Source organism: Galeopterus variegatus, unplaced genomic scaffold, assembly GCF_000696425.1.
Source record: "Galeopterus variegatus unplaced genomic scaffold, G_variegatus-3.0.2 Scaffold67, whole genome shotgun sequence".
In the NCBI taxonomy this organism is placed as follows: Eukaryota; Metazoa; Chordata; class Mammalia; order Dermoptera; family Cynocephalidae; genus Galeopterus; species Galeopterus variegatus.
In genome coordinates, this window is record NW_007726178.1 from 1,108,443 (window position 1) to 1,132,685 (window position 24,243).

At 37.2% G+C, this 24,243-nt stretch overlaps 1 protein-coding gene across 1 annotated transcript in view; it reads right to left on the reverse strand.

Annotated features, from left to right (window-relative positions):
* CCDC146 (coiled-coil domain containing 146) overlaps window positions 1-24,243 on the reverse strand; it is a 101,601-nt gene that overhangs the window by 19,744 nt on the left and 57,614 nt on the right. The window contains exons 3-8 of the mRNA XM_008577552.1: window positions 22,663-22,872; window positions 11,940-11,997; window positions 9,962-10,138; window positions 8,138-8,211; window positions 6,968-7,195; window positions 6,114-6,300 (exon numbers count right to left, since the gene is read on the reverse strand). Coding sequence (XP_008575774.1) covers window positions 6,114-6,300; window positions 6,968-7,195; window positions 8,138-8,211; window positions 9,962-10,138; window positions 11,940-11,997; window positions 22,663-22,872 — 934 coding nt within the window. The remainder of the gene's footprint in view (window positions 1-6,113; window positions 6,301-6,967; window positions 7,196-8,137; window positions 8,212-9,961; window positions 10,139-11,939; window positions 11,998-22,662; window positions 22,873-24,243) is intronic.

The following is a 24,243-nucleotide window of genomic DNA, read 5'->3' on the forward strand; positions in this document are numbered from 1 at the left end:
AAAAAAGAACTAAAACAAGTAAGCTTATAAAACCTGCCAATATGTGCAATTTAGGGTCAAAAGTAATGGCAAATACCTCAAATCTCCTCAGACCACATAATTAGAACTTGGATACTTGATTTTTTTCCTCCCACCTGTCTCTGGGGGAACATAAATTCTGAAAAATAGGTGGAGTTCTTCACGCTTACCTTTTATCTCTTTCCATCCTGAACTGCATGCAAGTCTGAAATGTTCACTTGGTCTGGGAGTGAATGGCCTGACTTGCTCCTATTTTCAAGTACTGCCAGCTGTGGGCATTGGCCGGGCTAATTATGTCATGAAGTCAAAGAAGGAGTTAGTCTCCCACTGAAACTGTACTAGGACAGAAACATAGATTCTTCTTGAACATGAAGAAAGAGGATTTTAATACATTTAAATTTCTGTTAGTTTTATATTCATTAGTGCTATTTTGTGAACTTAATAGCTAGTAGTGTCATAATATAAATCGTTTTTATTTGTTAAAATCTGAACGACTTGTGGGCATCCTACTGCAAGCTCCTCTTCAGTCAAGGGCCATTCTTTATATATTTTGTGTCCAGCCAGATCAACCTATAGCTACAAGCCTCACCCCCAGAGACAGCTTCCAATTAGCTTTATAGTGTCCCAATGCTTAAATATAAGCAGATAGCTGAGGACCACCAAATTTTGGAGGAAAGTTTCTAAAAAGAAAGAGGCCAAGAAAGCAGCCCCTGATATCCAGGAGCTGGCCTGGCACTCACAGCTGGGCCTTGGTGTTTTCCTGTTGAACATAATTTCACAGAACATCAACTTCAGACAAAGCCACTCTGTGATCATGATGGACAAAGACAAAAACAAGACCATTCCATAACTGTGTTTGAACACAGAAAAAAATATAAACATTGTCCAAGCCACAAAACATTCTCCACTTACAGCCTTCTTTACCATTTATAACTTTAGCCCCCAACTAGTTGTTTATCTTTTTAGCTAAGATTTATTAAGATAGTCCATCACAGAATTACTCTCATTTCCTGACACTATCCAAATTCAGGGTAAAGACCTATTTCCTTAAACTATCCCCCAAATCATATAACACAAGCCCAAGTCCTATAAATTCTTTAAAATCTCCTCCTCTGAAACTCCCTACAATTCCCCATGGGGTGTGTTCTCCCTTGCCACAATGTGTAATAAACGCAACTCATTCAACTACGGGTGTGTTTCTGTTGGTCTTTGGCTAGAGGTCATTGACAAGGCTCAGAAATGATTTCTTCAAGAAGATTAAATAGACTATCAAATGTGTTTATCATACTGAGAGGAAATTTATACAATTGGAGAACAGTTTGGGGTTGAACTAATCATAAGCACACAGAAAACTATGCAAGTGAAAAACATGGTGTTTATAAATTCCTGGGAATGGCTCAGGTGTGAATAACTTTTCCATATTCATAATAATGTAAACACCAAATTCTGAACTATCAAAGTTACGACATGAGAATATTGGAGGGACAAGAAATGTGTGTGTGTTGAACAGGGGACTAGAGGAGAGCCAAATCCTCATCTTTTATAGTGACAAGTACAAAGATTAGGTCTAAAACTGAAAACTCAAGTAGCAGTGTTATAAGCATGTTACTTAGGGTATGAAGATATACCAAAAGAATCAGCTGAAGGAATAGTACTTGATAACAAGAGGACTTGATTAGGAATAGGAAATACATGGAAAATCTTTTTATGCCTGGGACAGAGCTCCTATCTGACAAGCCAGCACTGGGCCTCGGAATCCTTTGCAACATAGTCACTGTAGGGAGCTACCACCAAATGAATGAAGCTGATACTTGAGATGAAACCTGTTTGCCTTGAGTAGGCCATATGATCTTTCAGGTTCCTCTCAATTCTTTCATCCTATGATTATGTGAAATGAGAATCCATTGGAAGTTTTTATCAGGTGAGTGACACATGAGTGTATCACTTAAGAATATTAATTAGGAAGCAAAATTGAGGATGGATTGGACATGGAATCAACAGGACCTATGGGGAACAGCTGGTGGGCAGTTGCAGTCATTCAGGTAACGTTGAGAGGGTATTGACATTTCTGAGGTTCACCAGTAGGACCTGATGATGCAGTCTTCACTGTAGGAATGAAATAGCCATACTCATAGTCTTATCCTAAGGCCTTGAAATTTTCCACAAGATTTTCTTAGCTTTTGAAAAAGTTCATGTGTAGAAAGGAAGGAAAGCAATATTTACCTTCTTGGAACAACACACTTTAACATTTGCGATCACTTTTATTCTTTGCAATAATCCCAGTTCAAAGATTTGGAAACACCTAACATAGGAAGTTCAATGGATCTAGGTGCTAAACCTGACCTGCTTTACTCTAAGCTGAAGCTCTCCTCAATATAGTATGTTGGCACAATTGCCTTGAACACTGGAAATAAGTCATGAAGAGAGAAAAATGCACCACTTTTAAGTCAGAGCAGAGAGATGAAATCTCTAGAAAACTATAAATAAAGAAAATTTGTAGCCTAAGAAAGTGTCATATTTTGTTGGTAAGAGGATTTTGTTGTTTTCACAATCTTGGACATGGTCTTATGTTTAGAAAGAGAATAACTTTATAGACTCATGATATTCTGATCCTTAAAACATGATTGTGAATGTCAGAGCAAAACCCCTGGAGCCACTGTCTTAAAATGCAGATATGCAGTCTTATTTCTTTTCAGTGCTGAATGGAAGTCAATAAGAGTCATGTTTAAATGCAGAGGGGTACTGTAATGTGTAATATTATTATATGAAAGTATGATGTTTTTGACTAAGGAATCCTCCAGATTCCATTTTGTCATGCCAACAAACATGGCCATTAAAAGACTTGATGGTTTAGGCTGGTAGTTAGCTCACTTGGGAGAGCATGGTGCTAGTAACATCAAGGCCAAGGGTTCGGATTGCCATACCAGCGAGCTGCCCTCAAAAACAAAACAACAAAAAAGTTCTGATGATTTTTCCTTAACCCCAGCAAAGCCTCTCTGCCTGTGGCAGGTTCATCTTCCACCTGCCCATGCCTACACTTAGCAAGTATGTCAGGGAGGGAGAAGGCCAACCATCTCTGCTCACCGAGAAGTGATTGTACCTTCATGGAATTTACTTCCCACAACTCTCATATGTCTTTTAAAAATACATGACTTTTGCTTTATCCATTTTTTTCCCCTGGCTGTTATGTTAGGAACCATGGCCCATCACATTTTATATTTTAACTGGAAGTGGAACTAGTGGAATTACACTTTATATTGTTTGTGTGTCCTTCCTATGGTACTTAATCTAAATTTTCTGGTAGAGGCAAACTTAAGTCTGTTTAGTGTGTATCATGTTTTAGAACCAATCTTGTGACTTTTATCAACGTATAACCATTTTTTGAGATCACTAAGAAGTACTACTTTAGGTGATAAATTATCCTACCATTTCTATTTAAGTTACCTGACTCTTCACTTTTAAGGGAATACTTTGTTGATTCAGCATTAGAAACATATTTAACAGACAATTTAATACTGAATTCACCAAAATTGGTTATTAAAGGCAATAATAATTTTTATTGTATTGTTTAAAGAAATCTTGCTAAATGGTTATTTGGTCAATAAACAGGGATTGTTTTGTCAATACAAGCAATACCTGCTGGTTTTAAGAGTCTCCTACTCATCAAATCTAGGTTTCTACCAATACTTTGAATAAATATTATACCTGCTATTAACATAAATCTCATTATAACTAAGGTAGGGTGTCCACAGGGTCTGTGTTTTCCCAAAGTTACAACTTAAAATCTTAATGTGGGGGCTGGCTGGTTAGCTCACTTGGGAGAGGTTGGTGCTGATAACACCAAGGTCAAGGGTTTGGATCCCTGTACCAGCCAACCACCAAGAATAAATAAATAAAACAAATTAAAATATTAATGTGCTAGAGTCTGGGCTAAGATGGAGCAGCTTGTAGTAAACCAATGCTTCCAACAAGAATAACTTGAAAGTTGGATTAAAAATATGTTCGAAGGCATAAGAGTTGCAAAGGTAAATAGAGTTAAAATCCTCAAAGGTTCTAACGTTGTCTGGAAAGCAGTAAAAGTATTAATTTATACTGAACTCTATAACAGTTATCCTTGACTTACTATTCTTTAGGGTACCACCCAAAGAGTGGAAGAGAATGCAAAACTAATGTGTATTTAAAACAGGGAAAACAGAACAAAATAAAACTTTCATTAATCCTAAAGAAGTAAATATAGAAGAGAAAATAAAACATAAAACAGATAGGACCAAGATAAAGTAATAGTAATGCCATAGATATAAGTTCAAGTATATCCACAATTGTATTAAGTGTTAATTTTTGGTCTAAATACAAGAATTAAAAGGCCGAACTTATCACACCAGATTTTGAAAAATATGTGCTGTGTAGGAGAGACATACCTAAATACGGACATAGAAAGAATGAAAGTAAATAAGTGGGAAGGGAAATACCATGCAAAATCTAACCCCCCAAAAGCTATGTAACTAATATTACTGTAAAAATATTAGACAAAAACTTTTAAGACAAAAAGCATTACTAGAGTTAAAGAGATATTTGAGTTATAAAAATCAATCTACCTGCTGGAATGGCAATAAAACTATTAAAATACATAAGAAACATAAATAACTATTCTATTTGTTTTACAACAGAGTAAAAACACATTTTGCCTCACTGAGATAGAAAATTAAAAAAAAAAAAAAGATTATGAGTGCCATCTGACAGCAAGACAAAGTGCTAGTCGACTGTAACACTCATAACCCTAACCAATTTTTTCACTCCTTGCTTAAGGTTGGTCTTTCAGTTAGGACAGGCTAAGTTACGCTACAGACATAATCACTCCTCAAACATCATGGCTTTGAATAATGAAAGCTATTTCTTACAAAGCCTGTGGCCAATCAAGATGACTCCTTAAGGCCACTCTTGGCTCAGCATTTCTGGCTGCTCCCATGTTGCAGCCCCTCCATTTCATCACATATGAGGGTTCTTCAAAAAGATCATGGAAAGAATTGTATTATCATTCAATTCCATATTTCCATGAACTTTGTGAAGTATCTTCATACTCCCACAATTACAACAGGGCAGAGAAAAAGAGCTAGAGGTACTTACACTGGTAATTAGATGTTCCAGGCTGGAAGTGACACGTGTCACCTCTGTCCATAATCTGTTGGGCAGAACTAGTTCTATGACCCTGCTCAACCGCAAAGGGTGCAAGGAAATATGAACTTTCCACGTGCCCAGAAGAAGAAGAGAGCTAGGCATAGGTTAGAATCAGAACTGTCTACCATGGTTGGAAACTCCTGTTTAAATTTCTGAGGTCATGAACCTCCATAAGGTCCTGGAGCATGACAGTCCTGAAGAAAATGGGTAAGGTTTCTATACACCCGGCTGCTTAATCTCAGAGACTGATCCCCTTTTCACCAAAGGAAGCACTGACTAAGACTCCAGCCCTCTCATGGATCCTCTGCCTTTGTAGTAGCGTTTGGTCACTTAGCACAGGGAGCACCATCTAAGAGAGATAAAAGTCAGAGGCAACAGGACTAAACCCCTCACTTGGGAACACAGAGGTAGTGAGAAGGTAACAGCCATCTTGAGCCTCTTCAAACTGGGGTACACCTCTGATACTGCACAGAATTAGCCAGGTAGCCTGACATTCAGTCTGGATTGCTCTTGGCTAGTTGGAGGTGCAGACCAACTGACCACCTATATTTACATGATCTGATCTGGTCCTTAACTGTCATTGTCTACCATGACATTTTGTTGGATCTGACTCTTTCAGCTGTTACCCTTCAGTGATCCCTTTAAATCTTCCAGAACTGGATGGCCCAGTTACCCCCTGGCCAGACTCATGCCTGATCCAAACACGACATTTCTCTAATCTTGGGCTAGCAAAAAGAGATTGAAAAACATTATAGGACTATAGACTCTATAACAGGTTCAGTGCATTTGAAAATTACCTTTTCTCTATTACTTTTCTTTTTTGCTTCTTTCTCTATTGATAGCAAAAACAACTTCCTAAAATATTTTTACTACAAAAGACAGAACTAAGCTTAGAAATCAGACTGGTTTACAGCACCCACCTCTAGTAGAAGCCTTTGATGCATTGCTTGAGTTTGAATGAGTGCATCCGAGGACACTTTCAAGAGTAGCTCCATCTTTTTTAAATTTCGAAAATCTCGTTCTTTCTCTCTTTGCTTACGAGAAAGTTCATCGTGGTAGTTCTGCTTGTCGATGAGGCTGTTTCGGAAATTGAGATCCAAGATCCCTCTGTTCCAGGTAAAGGGAAAAAATGAAAGTGATTTGTCATGAGCTGTCCTACAAGTTTTTCAAAACTTATCAACACAGCATAGTCTGTACATACATGCAGAACTATTCTCATGTTAGGATCATAAATTGTAAATCATGCCAAAAGCAACTGGGTTTGAGAGGTGGCATCATTTACAGCTGCAGTCATAAAACTACCAAATGTAATAATGGATTGGCAGAGACAGAAGCCTCCATTTCCCTGAAATTTTACTTATAAGTAGGAAATAAATCTCTCCTAAGGAATCACACTATGAAATTGCTCCCATTGAGAAAATGCCAAGATTACCTCAGAAATACCATTACTTTGGTAAAATGCCTGAACTACGAGAATGTAGCACACTCCAGTGATATACTTTTACAGAGGCACATTTCAGAAACTTACAACATGTAACAGATTTTGTCCTTAAAATCTGGTCAGAGAATTAAGGAAAACAATAATTCAAGTGGATGGAAAAATCTTTAAAAATGTTTTATTTGATAATATATTTTTTATTAATGGTAAAATTGATTTAAAATTCTATTGAAAGTTTATGAAATCAACATAAAACTGTTTGAGATTAAATTCTGAATCCTCAAATATAAATTGAAGAAAAATTTAGGTGACAGAACACACATAAATATAACTAACCTTTCAGTTTGTGAAGTTGCTTCATTTTCTCTGGTTAATTCTAGTAGCTTGACCAACTGGTTATATTCTCGTTCTTTGATTTCAAGTAAGGCTCGTTTGCCTTCAACTTCCTTTATTACATCCTCCTTCTCTTCCACTATAGCACTAACTTTCATTTCAATTTTCTTTAGGGCATCATTTAGCTCTTTGACTACGTGCTCCAAGACAAGTTTTTTCTTCTCCATTTCTCTGTAGGGATACACACATGTATGCACGCACACACACTTGCTTTACTTTGAACCCACACTATCTTTACCTAGTCTCACTTCCTAACCAGATAGCAGAAGAGCTACTGATAAATTCAATGATCACAGAAGTGGCTGAAGAACACAGATGAATGAGACTTAGAGGGTTTCTCCACTGGGTGCCCCTGAGGCCAGGGATTTGCCCAGATCCCAATCTTTCTCCCCACATCCCAATCACTACTATCTCTTGTGATTCAACCCTCATCCTGACCAGCCTCTGGGAACTGACCTGAATTTCTCAGCTTTGGTGCGGTGAGCTTGGTTTTTAGAACCACTACTACTGCCTGCTTCGTTTTCCATTCTTTTAAGATCAGTCACCAGAGCAATCATATTATTCCTCCTGAATTTTTGTATCTTTACTTTTCTTTATCTTTTTAGGTTCCTCTAAACCCCGAGCATTTCCTCAATGACCTCTGCATCCAAATCTACTCCGAATGTCTGGGGGAGTTACACACATGAGTAGGTGTAGGCCAGGGGGGCACAGTGGGGAGTAACTATCATCTGGGCTTTAGGCTGCTGGCTGGCTGACATACTTCTAGACCATGAAATTCGAATCAGTTCAAATAATATATTCCTTGGCAGTTCTGCTAAAGTCAATTGGTGTTCTCCATAAAGATATGATTTATAAGTAGGAAACAGAATCTTGACCCATAATTAAGACAAAAATAAGTGCTATGAATGATAGGAATTTGCTGTACTGCTTTCTTTAAAAAAAAAAAAACAAAACCCTAAGATACACGACCTAGACAGGGATAAAAGCAGATCTATATACAATTATAATAGTAATTTAATGTGTCCCATGAATATTACTCTCATTTTAGTGTGTACACGTAATTTGGGGGAGGGTAGGCTGAGAGGGATTCAGAATAAAAATATTAAACCATACACTTTTCTGCGTGTTGTCTTTTCTATCTCTTTTCCTATTTGTACAGGAATGGTTTGATGGTGGGCCACTTCATCCTAGTAAAGAAATGGGATCACATTAAATTATGTAGTCTTGGACCAGAAGCAATTAAGACAAGCAAATTAAGTAGGAGAGAGAAAGGAACTACAGTATATAGAATTCTTACTATCTGCTCTGTGTGCTTTAATTATCCCATTCAGTATTCGCAATGACCTAAGAACATAGTTATATTTGTTACTATTTTAAAGAGGAGGTAATTGGGTGTAAAGAATACTGTTTTTGCTCTGCTCAGATTCCCTTTTTGGAGTTCACCCATCCTTGCGTGCTGCAGGGGTTGACTGCTGACAGCTCATGCTTAATCTCTTCCCCATCAGATTGCCACTGGCTGAGCAGAGCTGTCTTGTCAGGCAACGGGGAGAAGTGGTGGAGGGAAGAGGGGAACAGGCTGTGGCCAATGACTAACTGATGTGGCGATATACCAGCCCATACCCCATACCTCTGGGTAGAAGAGTCTCTGTGGTACAATTCATGATCTAGAATTCTCCATGGGGTAATGTTGACACTAGAGTTCTCCTGAAACCATATTTTGGCTCACAGCTTCTTCCCCAGTTTTGTCCTGATTACCTCAGTCCCCTGCAGGATTTTCCTTAGAGCTCTTCCTCAATAAATACTAGTCTTAGGGTCTGCTTGTAGGGAACCCTGCCTAAGACTCCTGCTATGAGAAGTTAAGTAATTTTCCCCAGTCGCATAGCTAGGAAGTGGCAAAACCAAGACCAGAAGCTGAGTTTGTCCAACACCACTTTCCATTATGCTCTGTGGGTTCATGGAAGGTTCACATTAAGCCTCAAGAGTCTTAGGAACAAGGAAGGGATTACAGAAGAGCCCTTTCCTGCCTGAGGATCACACTGGACTGTGGGGCTTGGGGCAACTCACACACATGGAGGCTGAACTCATCAGTGCAGTATGGGAGGGTAAGACATTTCTCGAGGGGCTCTTGTGCAGTCCTGGGGCAGACCCAAATTTTGTGAGGCTGAATGAAACGTGTACAATTTGGGGGGCCCTTTTTTAAGAAAAAAGAGTAGAAAAAATACAAATGCTAAATTAGGTACAGGACCCTGGAAGAGGTTCATACACATGAGAGGCCTGAAGTTCAAGCTTCACTGGGCTCTTGGTAAATCTCTCTCTGCTCAGCTTCAATGTTCTGGGTAGCAGATGGGCACATTTCAGCCGACTACTGTAAGACTTCTCAGGAAAAAGGTCAAAGAGCATCATGTTTATCCTGTAAGCCAGTGAGTCTCAGATGTTGTTGTTTTTCAAACAATTCTAGGTTAAATTGTTTTGAGAGTTATGAATTTTTCTAACTAAAATAAAGTTTAATTCATTGTTTCCTAAAAGATAAACACAGGCTCCTTAGCACTTTTATGGTGAGAGGAAGTGGAGTGGAATCAAACAGATAAGGATAAGGTAATACAAAACAATATACATGAGAGGTCAAGACATTTGGTTGTTCTTCAAGGGAGCAATTGACTGTGATACTTGTTTCTAATACTGAAAAATGTTTGGTGAGGTCTGGAGAAGCCTTTTCCCATGGTCAGGGCTCTAAATTAGAGTGATGCTACAAAACATCCTAGTCTTTTGTGAATTCCCAGAGCCTAGGTTTAGTTTGATCAATCTCAATTCAGAACATTTCAGGTTGTGTGACAATACCCCTGTTTGTCAAACCTATGTAGTTAATCTTGATAACCATGCGTTTTTACATCCATGCAGGCACAACTTTTAAATAATTATAATCTATAAGCGGCACACCTTTAGCACGACCTGATGTTCCAACAATTCTTCTAGTTCCTTCTGTTCCTTTAGTAATTGCTTTTGCTTAGATGTCAAATCTTCTCGTAAATTTTTAATTTCTAATTTCTTCTGCATTGTTTCCTTACGTAATTCTTCAGTGCTTTCTCTCAATATTTTCATCTTCTTTTCCATTTCCTTTAAAAGTCATGAAAATAATTAGATTACAAAGTCTAAGCAAACATTTATCGACCTAAAAACTATATTAAAAATTTACTCACCATTTTGATTTTATTTGTTTCAAGGTTCATGAATGATTTCTCACAAAGTTAAATGCAATTTATGATTTCTGCCATCTTTAAAAAAGGCATGAAAATTATACTGCATGTATAATTAAACATTTTACATGAGATCTGAATTCTTATTTTTTTTACTAGTGCTCTTTTTCATCCTCCTATAATTTACAAGTTTCATTTTTCTGAGTTAATTTTTATTTCATACCAAAAGGCATTAATGAAAATGTCCAGGCTATTTTCCAGTAGCTTTGTTTTCTAGTAGCTGATTTTGACAAATCAGATGCAAATGATCTTTGAATATCTGGCTTATGGTTAATCGGCATCACTCATGGGAAGTAAAGAAAAGGGAGTTCACATCCGGAATACCCAACTCTTTGTGCTCCTTAATCCCCCACTTTCTAATTAATTTAATTATCTCTAACTCATACATATTCTCCCCAAATGCCATCTACCCCCAGACCCAAATAGATTTTTGTTTCCCATATCTGATTATCTGGGGAGTGTTTGACTTATAGGAGGGAAATCTTCTTATACTCAGAAAGTCTACATGTTACTTAGGTCTAAGTGGATGGATCCATTTAGCCTGCTCTGGGCTTTCTGCATCTCCCTCTCCTTCCACTGCTGCTGGGAGAGAATAAAGTTACTAATCCTATGATCTGAAACTAAAATTCAAAACACTTTTTGCCATAAAGTCTGTGCTGCAAATGGTGGTTAGGTGTACTTATATAGAAATAATAGTATTTTACTCTGCGCTAAACAGTTTGTGGTCTGGCCTTGGAATTAAACTACAACCAACGCACCTTTGAAATGTAACCATGCAGAAGGTGGAAGCAATGCAAAGGACGATCATCTTTCTATTTACTTACTAAGGTAGATCACAAAAAATGCCACAAATTCCTCCTATTCCCTAGGGTATGCATGCCCTTTGCAAGGTGACCTTGCAATTCTTTTCTTTAAGAGGTAGGTAGGGCCTACTTCTCTATTTCTTGATTCTAGACTTGGCCATTGACTTATTTTGACCAATAGGATATTACCAAAACTGATTTAAGCAGAGGCTCAAAAAGTTCTTGAGTTCTTTAAGTTTTGTTTTGAGTTTGTTTGCCCTCTTTTGAGGCTGGAAACCCTTCCACCATCACATGACCAACTACTGACATGTGACCTTAGACCAACTAGACTGCCAACTGGCTGACAAACAAACGAAGCCATCCTAAGCCACCCAGCCCCAACCTGGCTAGCCCAGACCAGAAGAATTCAGAACTCTGAAAAATAAGAAATGGTTATTGTTTTAAGCTATTAAGTTTTGGGACAGTTTGTTATGCAGGAATAGATAAATGATACATGTTCTCTACAAAAATTTCCCATAATAGCTTGAGATGTTCAGAAAGCTATGAGGGTAATAGCTACAGCAAAAATAATGTTTTTTAAATGTTAACCACAGGATATTTTTTTCTTCTGGAAATGAAGCAGATATTGTCTAGCTAAGCACAGCTTAAATTAGATGCCAAAGAGCTAAAGCTTATAATAGGCATCACTTATTTTGACTCCAGAAGTTATGTAGATTTCCTTTTAGCATCATCCATAGGTAAGACTTTTTGAACTTTTAAATGTTTCAGGGTATGGTTGCATGATAAACATTAATACTTATAAAAATAGATGTTTGAATCCTCTTGTATTTAACAAACTCTGGATCATCTAAAACTTACTCCTGGCTTAGGTATCTTCTCAAATTCCTTTATTATGAGGTTTTTTTCTTCCATTAAGCTGCAAAAAATAAATGAATAAATGAATAAATAAATAAATAAATAATAAAAATCAAGTTTGACAAAATACAAAAGAATAAGCTCTTTCCTATATTAATAACTTTCCAGTTTTTCTTCTCAGAATGCCATTTCCATGCTTGTGTGCCAGGCAATGTGGTATTCATTCTTTATAATGGTTTTCCTGACTCCCACAGGCCCATTTAGGTGCTTGCTCCTCCGCAGCACTCCCACAACACTGTGTACACATACCCATTAGAGCAGCACCTTGTATCTCAGCACATTATTACTGTTTGGGAACATGGATCTCCCAGACTCAGGCTCCTTCCAGCAGGCTTTGGGCTTTTCCTTCTTCATATTACTTGCAATGGACTAGTGCCCACCTGGACAACTGCTACAGCATCCCAACTGATCTCTGACTGTGCATTAAAGTCAATTCTCCACCTAGCACCAAAGTGAGTTTTTTTTTAACAATGTAAACAAGATCATATCACCTACCTGCTCTATAACTTCCCATCACACATGGATCAAAACTTGAACTCCTTTCCCAAGCCTACATGGCCCTGTATAATCTGCCTCTCTGGTCTTGATGCCGGCCACTCTTGGCTCGGGCCACACTGGCCTTCTTGCCAAGCTTGTTCCTGCCACAGGGTCTTTGCCCTTTTTGATTGTTCCAACTGGCATCCCCTTTACACAGATCCCTGCATAGCTCACTCCTCACTTCATGCAAACAATGTACTGGGTGTCACCTTCTACTAGAGGCGCCTGACCATCCTATGTAAGATGGCACCAATATTCTTCATCACTCTTTCCTTGTTCTGCTTTACTTTTCTCTTTAGTAGTCATCACTACCTGATATCATATACATATTTGTTTATTTCTCCATGAGAAAACCTAGTTCCTACAAGGGCTGGGACTTTGTCCTGTTTACCTCTCTATCATCATTGCCTTAAAAAGTGCTTGCACATAGTTGGCATCCAAAAAATATTTATAAGAATAAATGGAATAACTGAAATTAGTTTTATTCCTATTTTCATTACCTGAAATAAAATAATTTATATGTTAATCGAAGTAAGGGTATGCATATGGAAATATACCTTTCCTCAGAATGACCTATCGCATTACATTCTTTTACATTTGTATTGGAGAAAAACCTCATGGAAATCATGGGAGGGAAGACTCACAGTTGTTCAAAGGTGTGGAGAAGGGTTATTTCAAGAGCTCAGTTTTAGTTTTGTGTGGCAATTGCATTCCTGAGGTATAATATTAGAGAGGAACATTATAGAGAGAATCATAAAGTGTTAGAACCAAGGACTCTACAAAGATGCTGATGTCGTAGGAACATGGATATCCAAGAGATTAAATGAATATTTCGGGTGAAGAACAGATTTAGACCAGGAACCAAGTTTAAGTGAATATTAGATGTGGGTATTTGAAAATAATTCTTTTTAATTTTATTTCTATTCCAAACTATTAAAAGTCAGAAATGAACTCATTAGAAGACAAGGTGGGCACATTTTGTCTATACTTCTATCTCATGGTTGTTTGGCTAAGTTGATAAGGATCTGCCTTTGGCCCTTGTGACGAACACATTGCCATGTGTTCACCACACCATTTTCCCTTGCTGGACACACAGGAATACTATCTTTGACAGCTTCTCTTGTACTTGGATTGGGGCCATGGGACTAATTCTTGCCAATGGAAGGTGAGTGGAAATACACATTGCTTGTCTTCCCCAGCCGTGTTGAAGTTGAAAAGCATGTACTCCAGTTGGCAAGGCTACAGGATGGTGGAGGCTACATGACTTGCACTGGGCTATGCTGTGAACAGAAACAGAATCTTATCTTATTCCACTGAGATTTTAAGATTTGTTGTTGTTGCTGCATAGCCTAACTGAAGGCTATATTCTTTTCTTACTCTCTGTGCTGTTTCCACAAATTCAGTTACAATGATGACTTTCAAATCCATATCTCCAGCTCAGAATTTCCTTGATGCTCCAATTTTTAATTTTCAGTTTCTTCTTGGATGATTCCAGCTGTGTGTACTGAAGACCCTTCAAACTAAAACTCATCATCTTCCCTCTGAAACCTACTGTTTTTCTATTACTTCTCTCAGTAATGACATTCCGATTCATTTAATTTTCAAAATTATAAGCATGAGTGTCATTCTTGAAGCCTCTCTATTCCTTGCTTCTTTCAAAAACATTTTTTTTTTGTCTTTAGTTTTCAGCAGTTTTATTATGAACACATTTGAATTGTATTTCTTTGGTTTTACCCTGTTTGGGATTCATTGAACTTTTTGAATCTGTGGGCTTATGTCTTTTACAAAAATTGGGAAATTTTCAGCCGTTATTTCTTCAATGATCTTCTCATCACCACACACTTTCTCTATTTCTGCAACTACGATGATGTGAATTAGATCTTGTGTTATTGTCCTTTGAGTGCCTAAGGCTCTGTTTATTTTTGCTCAATCTTTTTTCTCTCTGTTCAGATTGGATAATTTCTATACATCTATCTTTAAGTTCACTGATTTCTGTTATCTCCAAGCTGTTATTGATTCTATCTTGTGAGTTTTTAAAACTTTAGTTATATCTTTCAGTTTTAAATGCCATGAGGGTCTTCTTTATATGTTTTTTTTGTTTTCTGAGAATTTCTATTTTTCCATTTGTTTCAAAGGTATTTGAATTTGTTTGTTGGAGTATTTGTATAAAAACTGCTTTAAGTCTTTGTCAGCTAATTCAAACACCTGTGTCATCTCCATATTGGTACCTGTTGGTTGTCTTCTTTCATGCATGTTGATATACCTCTGGTTCTTTATATGTGAAAAATTTTGGATTACACTATGGAAATTTTGAACATTATATTAAGAGATTCTGGGTCTTGTTTAAATCCTATGAAAAATGTTGATATTTTGTTTTAGCAGACCTTGTTAGGTTCAGTTCAAAGGATCCAGCCAAATTTCTGGGGGCTATGGTTTCAATATCAGTTCAGTTTCCAACACATTTAGAGGGCTATTCAGATCTTTCCTGCATGTATGCCACCCATTGACAAATTTGGGACCTGGGAATAGACTATCTTAGTTCAGTTCTGAAATGCTTTTGTAAACTGGGGATAGAGTCAGATTCACAAATGCACAGCTTGGGGATGAGCCCAGAAGTTCTGAAACAACTTAATGTGTTCACTTTTAAAAGCGTTTCCATCTCTGGGATCTCTTCAGTCCTTTCTAGATACTTGAATCTCCTCCATTTTGGACCTTCAGCCAGGAAGATGGAGATTTAGTTGCCCTGTACTACCTCTGTTGCCCTGTACTACCTCATGTCTGGAACCAGGCAGTGGGAAGACAGAGAGAGAGAGAGGAAAAAAATAATCAAAAGAGATTTTCCCATTCTCTTGAAAATCACAACTCCAAACATAGCAAAGATTCTCCTCCCTCAGAATTTTGGCTCCTATGGACTCCCATTGCAAGTGGCCTCTGCCATTGTTGCTTCTGTCTTGCTTGGGAGCTGAAGTGTGAGAGAATGGAGAGGAGAAAAAATAAAATAAAATAAAACAGAGGGTTTTGCACTCTCTCTGAGCATTATGAGTTCCTTGCCTGCTACGTGAGCCAGAACCAGGGGTCTTTTCCTAGAGCTCTCTCTGCCCAGATCAATGTCCTCTTCTGGACTTCAGATTGTTTAGCATTTAGGCTAGGGGATACCAGTGGGGAAAAATGATAAGTTCAAAACCTGTTCATGGTACTTTGAACTCTAATCTTCTTCCCCAGTTGCCTGTTATTGTTTACTTGTCAGAGTCTTCAAATATATGCTCTATGCATTCCATTCAGTTTTACAGTTGTGTTCAGTAGGAGAGACAGGATGAAGTGGGCTTACTTCATCTTACCTGGAACCAGAATCCACTAGATGATGTTTAAGGCCATAGGACTGGATAAGATCACTTCGGGAAAAATTGTAGATAGAAATAGGAAGAGGGCTGAGGACTGATTCCTGGGATTCCAAAATTTAGAAACCTATAAAATGAGGAGAAACTAATACAGCAAAATGCTTCCGATTTCTATTCCTGCATATAAGGAGTTAGGGAGGCTCTACTCCATCCTCATGACAAGTGAAATGCTGAACAAACTGAAAAAAGCTATACCTAGGCATATCATATATAAATTCAGTAAATTGAAGGTTAAAAAAAATCCTGAAAGAAGCTAGAGGAAAAACACACCTTACCTGTAGAGAAGCAAAAATAAGAATTAAATCTGACTTCTCAGAAACCATGCGAGCAAGAAGAGAGGGGAGTGAAATATTTAAAATGTTGAGAGAAAAAACCCCACACCAACCTAAAACTCTTGCCCTGTGAAATTATTCTTCAAAAGCAGAGGAGAAATAAAGACTTTCTCAGACAAACAAAAATTGAGGACATTTGTTGCCAGTAGACCTGTCTTGCAAGAAATGTGAAAAGAAGCTATTTAGAGAGAAGGAAAATGATATAAATCAGAAACTTGGATCTATATAAAGAAAGAAAAAGCATTGGAGAGGAAATAAGTGAAGATAAAAGAAAAACTTTCATTTTTTAACCCTAATTAGCTCAATTAAGAATTTTAAAAAGTTTTTCTTTTATTAATTGAGATAAGAATATTTTCTAAATAATGGTTTGTTCAAAATTATAATAGCAACAATGTATTCAGTTATGCATACACACACAGAGCACTAAAAAGTTCAGGGAAACTTAGAATTAAAAGATAACACAAATTTTTCCCTGAACTTTTGAAGTACTCACATATTTATGTATATACTTATGTATAAGTGAAATGAATGACAGTAATAACACAAGGGATAGGCAGAAGGAATAGGATTATTTTGTTATTAGTACTTGAGGTGGTATAGTGTTATTTGAAAGTGATCTTTAATTAGTTGTAAATGTATATTACAAACTCTAGCGCAACCACTAAAGTCAAAAAAGAAGTACAACTAATACACTAAGAAAGAAGAGAAAATGGAATCATATAAAATGCTCAAGAACACATAAAGCAGAAAAAGAGGGGACAACAAATAGGAACAAAAAACAAGGGCAACAAATGGAAAATAGTAACAAATATAGTAGATGTTAATCTAACTAAATCAATAGTCATGTTAAAATCAGTTTAAAAAACAGATAGAGTGGATTTTAAAAAAAGACCTAACTATATGTTGTTTACAAGTAACCCACTTTAAATATAAAGACACATATAGATTAAGTATAAATGAATGGAGAATGATATACCATGCTAACACAAATCAAAAGAAAGTGGGAGTCACTATATTAATTTCAGACAGCAGATTCAGAACAAGGAAACTTATCACAGATAAAGAGGGACATTACATAATGATAAAGAAGTCAATTCTCCCAGAAGACATAACAATCCTTAATGTGTGCATGCACCTAACAGAACATCAAAATACATGAGGCAAAAACTGGTAAAACTGCAAGGAGAAGTAGATGAATCAACTATTATAGTTGGAGACTTCAACACCCCTCTATCAAAAAATAGATCCAGAAGACAGAAAACCAGTAAGGACATGGTTGAACACAACACCATCATCAATCAATTGGATATAATTGACATCTGCAGAAAGAAATGGCAGAACTTTTCCTGAAAGCTGGTCATTGTTGTAAGTTGAGATTAACTAACAAAGGAAATAGAAAATATTAGGAAGTACAGACAGTGAATGGGAAGATATGGTTTCTTTCACTTGTTGATGAGAAAAATACACACACAAAAATTGTTATATTTTTATTTTAACTGATAGTTTGAGATGACATGATGCTAAAGTGAGATTTTGGAAACTGTCTTAAATAAGGTTACCCTGGATGTTCTAAACAAAATAAATAATAATGGGTTGGATCCAATCGCTTATTTATTTTCTTCTTCCAGAACCTTACTTTCAACTGTGTTTTGTCCACTAGACTTCCTGAAGAAGTCTAAGAGAAATATTGTCCAAGTTTCTTGTTATTCTGCATGTAATGGCTATTAAGTGTCAAAGAAGTAATAAGATTTTCCAAATGTGATCAATATAAACTTTAAAATATAGAAAGATTTATCTATAAAATGAAAATGGGAATATGTGGAATATTGTGTCCACTGGTTATATCAAATATGCAGTAGCCAGTACATATGGGAACATGAAGCTAGGAGCATGTACACCAGGTTTTATTTTTATGAAATTGTATTTGCAATAATATAGGTTAAGGTTAGTGTAATAAGTATGTGTAACATTGAATTTAATATAGATTAGCTGTCCAGACCACAAATTGAAGTGAATTTTTCAGAGCTTTAAATACTTAGGCCTTTGCTTTTGGAGCTTGCATATAAATTGGCTATATTTTACTTCTCAAAAATTGATCCTACACCTCAGGTACACTGCCACCAGTGGGTGGTAGTGTGCTGCCATCTTTTGGTTCTAAAGGCAACCTGAGTGTTCCTGTGTATCAAAATGGTGACATGAAGCTCTCTCACAGGAAATGACTTATGGTCTTTTCTTTAAATAAATATAAAATGATCTTTTCTTTAAACAAACATAAAATGGCTAATTTTATCATGCATTTTTCTCTTTTTATTAAGAAACCCTGATGGACTTTTACTTCCTCTAAAAGATATGCATTTTTCCATTTACAGAGAAAGAACTTCATCCTACCCCTATCACACCATGGTTGATCATTTTTATTTTTCCTGTATCTTTTAATAAAATGATATTAAATGTATATGTATGGTTGAATACACTTTTACCTAACATTTAATTAAAATATTTCCCCAAATTGCTAAACAGACTCCATAATTGGTAATTTAATAGCTATTTTCAAAGTTTTCTATTGGGTGGATATATCATAACAAAATAATCCTAAATATTACCAATCATATATTGAACCTACTATATGCCAGGTACTTTACATGCATCATTTCCAAACTTCATAACTTTGCTAAATAGGTATTGTTATATTTACTGTACAAATGAAGAAACTGAGGAGTTAAGCATCTTTTCCAAAGTCACACAGGCAAGCAAGGCAAATCTGACATTCAAACCCGCTATATCTGACTCCAGAGCTTTTCAGTATCAAGCTGCATCTGGAATGCATTATTATTTAGAATTCAGATTTCCTCCAATTTTTCATTTCTATAAATAATGATATAATAAACATCTTTATGTATTTTCTTTTTTTCTCCTTTTGGATTATCATTTTTACATGGCATTCCTTGGGCAAAAACATTTTTTGTTTGTGTGCCTCTTGGTATATATTAACTCCTTTTAAACTCACATTAAAATTTAAATCTGACATTTTTCAACTTTCCTGACTAAGGGGTGCTTCAACATCAAAGCTCTTTAGGATTTACTTCCTTTCTGCAACAAGATAGTCCTAACTGAAGCCATGTCATCAAAGATTTTTGGCCTCAAGTATCTGTGGGTGAAAATGACGTAGGAAGCCTGATATGCCGACATGTGCAAGAGGCGTTCTTCACCATAGGAGTAGAACCAGGCTGAACAGGTGATTCAGCAACGAGAAGGTAGGTTTCTGAACCAACCCAATAACTACCTAAACATAGGGGCTTCCCAGGCTGGAATGGGTTGTCATGGGAGGCTGAGAGCTCTCTGTCACTGGAGGTATTTAAGCATAGACTGAATGATCACTGAGAGACGACTCAGGTGATCCTAACATGCAGTCAGGGCTGAGAATCACCTTTGGGACCAACAGTTTTCAAACTCTAATGTCTATCAGAATTACTTAGGAAGCTTTTAAAAGTCAAATATCACTTTGGGTTGGTGGGGCTTGGGTAGAAATTGGAATCAGATTTTGGGTTGGATCTGCCCGTGAAATGAGTCTCTCGGGTGCTTCTCTTTTAGTTATCTGAGGACTACACTTGAGAAACCTTGTCCAAACTCATTCTGTCAAGATATTGGTTGCCAGAACAAGAGGAGGAAAGATTTTTTTTTTAAGTTTAGAAGGTAAAATCTGTTCCAGCTTTATGTTTTTGCTTACTACTAATCCTGAATACCTTCAAGCCCCTCTGTCATAGTCTACCTTTCTGGAATTCCAGATGCGTTGCCAAAATCACCTCTCCATTCCTTTTGTTTGTTTCTCAGTTCCAACTTTGCTGTCATTACTGGAGCAAGAATAATAAACCCTGTGTGAACAACAGGGACCACAGGAACTAACTATGGGACAGTAAATAGTCACTAAGTCAGGGTCACATTGGGATAGCTGTGCATGTGTGCAGCCCAAGTGTCCCCACTTTCCGCATCCATGCCATGACATATACAGCTCTAACTGACCGTGGTCTTGTTTCCCCAGCTGACCAAGACTTGTCAGAATACACCAGATTTAGAAGGAGACACACAATGTATTTGCCATCCAAATTTCAGGAATTACTAGAAAGCAGGGAAGCCCAAAAAGGTAACAAAATCAAGGAAAAGATTGAACAGAATATTCAGAAATCTTTTCAGAGAAAGTTTTTAGAAAGATAATTACTGCTGCTTTGTTTCAAAAACAAGTTCTTAACAGTACTTATCTAACAGCTTCATTATTTATTTATAATATATTTATTTAACTTATTTAAATAGGTTATATAGTCTTTGCTGAACTGTATATTTATCAACAGGTCATCAATGAATATTAATCCAAAATTGAAACTATTGTAACATAGATTTAATTATTAACCAACCATACAATTGTACTTACCATTAGCATTTATTAAGGGGTTTAATATTATGTGAAAACATGAGAAAATCAACAAAATTATAGACCAAAACCCTTTCTCTAGAGTATTTGAACACGTTGTTCTTAGTAGTTGCTAATGAATCATAAGTTCCTAAAGATGCTGGGGAGGAGGGGTGCTCGTTATTTGGGCTTCTATTATTCAGACACTGAATAAAATGAGAGTTTATTGTGCTGGTCTGACAAATATCATCTGTATATTTGGATGAATAGTTTTCTCTCACTAGCTTAGTTTCTTTATTTTTATGTGGGGATGGAAATATCTACTTTTTCCTGAGGGGCGGCAGGGGGGCTGTTGAATGAATTTGTTTCTGTACCATGTAGTACTAAATATATTAAGCAATGAAATGCATAGCCTATAATTCTTTCCTGGTGTTTCTTTTGGCATTATCATTATTTTTATGAAAATGAGATTGTTAATTCTTGAACTGCTAATATTTGAAAATGCAAGGGAGACTGCTTAAGCTAAAGTATTATTCCTTACAAATTCAAAAAGAATATATACTAAACATTTCTGCAAATGTGCATTTTGAATGTTCTCGTTCACTGTAGGCCACTATGCACCATCCCCTCCCTATCTCAAGTAGCTCAGTGAACAATTTGTCTGTCTATACCTAAAAGACAAGAATTCTGTTTTTTTTTTTCTTGGCAGGAACTCTTGGAAATGTTAAACAATTTAAATATCAACTGACTTATGTTCCTCTTACCCTTTCACGGAAATGTCAAGCATTCATATTTTCAACACTAATGAACAACCACCAATTGTTTTAATTTCATTATTTTCTCAACTGAAAGACTGCTTACAGAGCACAGAAATAGCTAAGATTTCTTTTTATAGATCTCACTGGTGAGCCTGAAACAAGTTTAGATTGAAAGACCAAAAAACCTCCGATTCCCTGCACCTCCCCACCCCCCGCACCACAATAGAATTCTTTTAAGTCAGCCTTGTTTATCCACCCCCCAGGTTGAAAAAATAGGTCCCAAGGAGAGGATTCAAAACCCAGGGCTTGAAGGTCTTTGGGAGGTCACTCAAGTCACCTGCTTATCTCTAGGCAGAACTGAAATATATTTGCACTGTCAGAAATCTACCTACTCATAAATATAGCCAGAGAAAGTTCTGCCACCTTAAAAGGTAACAAATTCTAGGAGAGATGGTTTGGCTCTCTCTCTGGTACCCGGGCACAGCACATAGTACACCACAGCATAAAACCTGAATGTAATCATTTTGAAATTCAATCTAAACAGTGTGACTTGCTGAACCAGCTCTTCCACTGAGTTGTTACTTCCCAGGAGGAATGTTGGAGGAGATTTTGGAAATAACATTTGACCTTTTGGCAATAAATTTCTGCTTTAGTTCACTAAATGACGTCCTTTAGATTTGGATAAATAAATGTGTCTTCCAAAAATATATAACTTTCTTCCTTGATCCTCAGGAATAGTTTAGCAATGAGAGGTGAAGGTTGAATATGTGGTCCCCCTTGCTGTTGTATTAGAAGAAGAGAGAGAGCCAGGTGTTACCCTCAGTGCATGTGGGAAGAAACACTCGCCATGCAGACCTATGATCTGGTATTGGCACAGCCACAGGATAACGGGCCACAGTCAGGGCAGGGAGAGGGCAAGAGAGCGCCAAGTCCTTGTGTTGTGGAGTGTGTTCTTTGACTGCAGCTCCCAATGCTATGGCTTTTCTAACACTCAAAAAACAAAGCAGGGATCTCCATCACCTGAGCTTTTTTCTGGAAAATGTATAAACTTCAGGGACTGCCCATTTTAGGAAATCAAGGGAGGAACTAGGCCTGTAATTATGGTCACACTGCTATCTCATACTCCTTGTACCTAAAATTACTTCCTAATTTAGTCTAATTTTTCTAATTTTATTTATGTGGAAAGACGTTTGCTAGTATCTGTCTTCAGTGTGCCTGGGAGAATTGTGTATTTACCTGTTTAATCTGTACTGGTTATGGTACTCTCTTTCCTTCACTGCAGCATATTCATTTTGATACTTGAGAAGTTGTTCTCTCATTTTGGAGACCTCTGTGGAGAATGCTTCTGGAAAATTATCAGCTTGCTGCAGGTGGAACTGCTGCTGCTGTATTTGCTCAGTGAAACGTACAGCATTCTGTAGCAGTTGGACCTCTGACTCTTGTGTGCTGGGTTATGAAAACAAAAATTCACATAATGAGAAGTGTACACTCTCAATTCTCTTAATGGCTCCTGTGGGGACCTGGCGAGGAGGGCAGGAAGCATGCACATAGCTGCTCCCCATTCCTGGGTTCAATTCAACTCAGTGGCTAGAGGTAGGTGAATAAGGCTCATCTCCTGGCCTCAAGGAGCTCACAATCTAGGAGAGAGGCACAGACACAAATGGGTCTGTGCCAGGTGATGAGCAGTACCACTGGCATCTAGATCAAAGCAAGGGGAGATGACAGAGAAAGGATTAAGTTCAATGTGGATGTGATATTCACACTTGATTTTGAAGAATAATCATGACTTCCAAGGAAGGAATAAATGATAGGAGAATAGTGGGTCCTCCCTTGAACTGCCCCAGCAACCTTGGCTTCCTTGAATTCTTGAATACTCCTGACATGATTATAGAAAAGTCTTTTCTCCCTTAGTGAACTAAGAAAAGACAGAAACTTATCTAATGGCACTTTATGAGGAAACTAGGGGGAAAAATTGTCCTATAAAATTGTGGGTATAAATTAAGTTACAGATTTCTGATCCTAATTTGGAAACCTGGCTAGAGGTGGACTTAAATGTCACAGCAGAGGGTGATTCCTATTACCCCAATTATATTCTATGGCGTTGGCCCTATCTAGGGAAAGGGGCTGAACATGTGGTAGGGTAGATCTGAATGGACATAAAAATTGGACTTGGAATCCCCAGTGTCTTCTAGAACTTTCCTACACTGCAAGCTAACATCAACCCCAGCTTTACCAGCAGAAGTGATTCATCTTTCTCAGAAACTCTCCCATTAGCTACCTCTCCTATTCAGAAGCAAGCCCTTGCCATTTCCTGTTTTAAAGCAAGCACTCTCTTTTTGGTGTGTGCTCCCCACCAAATTTCCTTATCAAGAGAAATCTTCATGTTTCAGCTCATTTGCAGAGATACCCAATGACTTGATCAAGCCTGTCTCAACTGAAGTTACCAGCTCCATCCATTTCCCCAGGCTTTAATATGTCATTTGCTCAACATCATCCAGCAAGACATTTATTGGACATAATATGTTCCAGGCACCACGTTAGGTACCAAATGGCAACAACAGCTACAGTGACAACACATATAATTTCCATTCAAGAAAGCTGGTGCTACTCTTACAATTCAATTTCTTTAAATGCTAATATACTCTGTAAATCTAATGTTATCTGATGTCTTTAATAGGACAGTTTTCAACTATTGGAATTGTAAGGCATTTGACTCGGCCCACAGTGCCTGTTTTCTCACAGAAAGGAGGAGGATAAGGTAGTTACGGTTCCAGCCACAACACAAATGACGATTTACCCATATGTACTTGAAATATA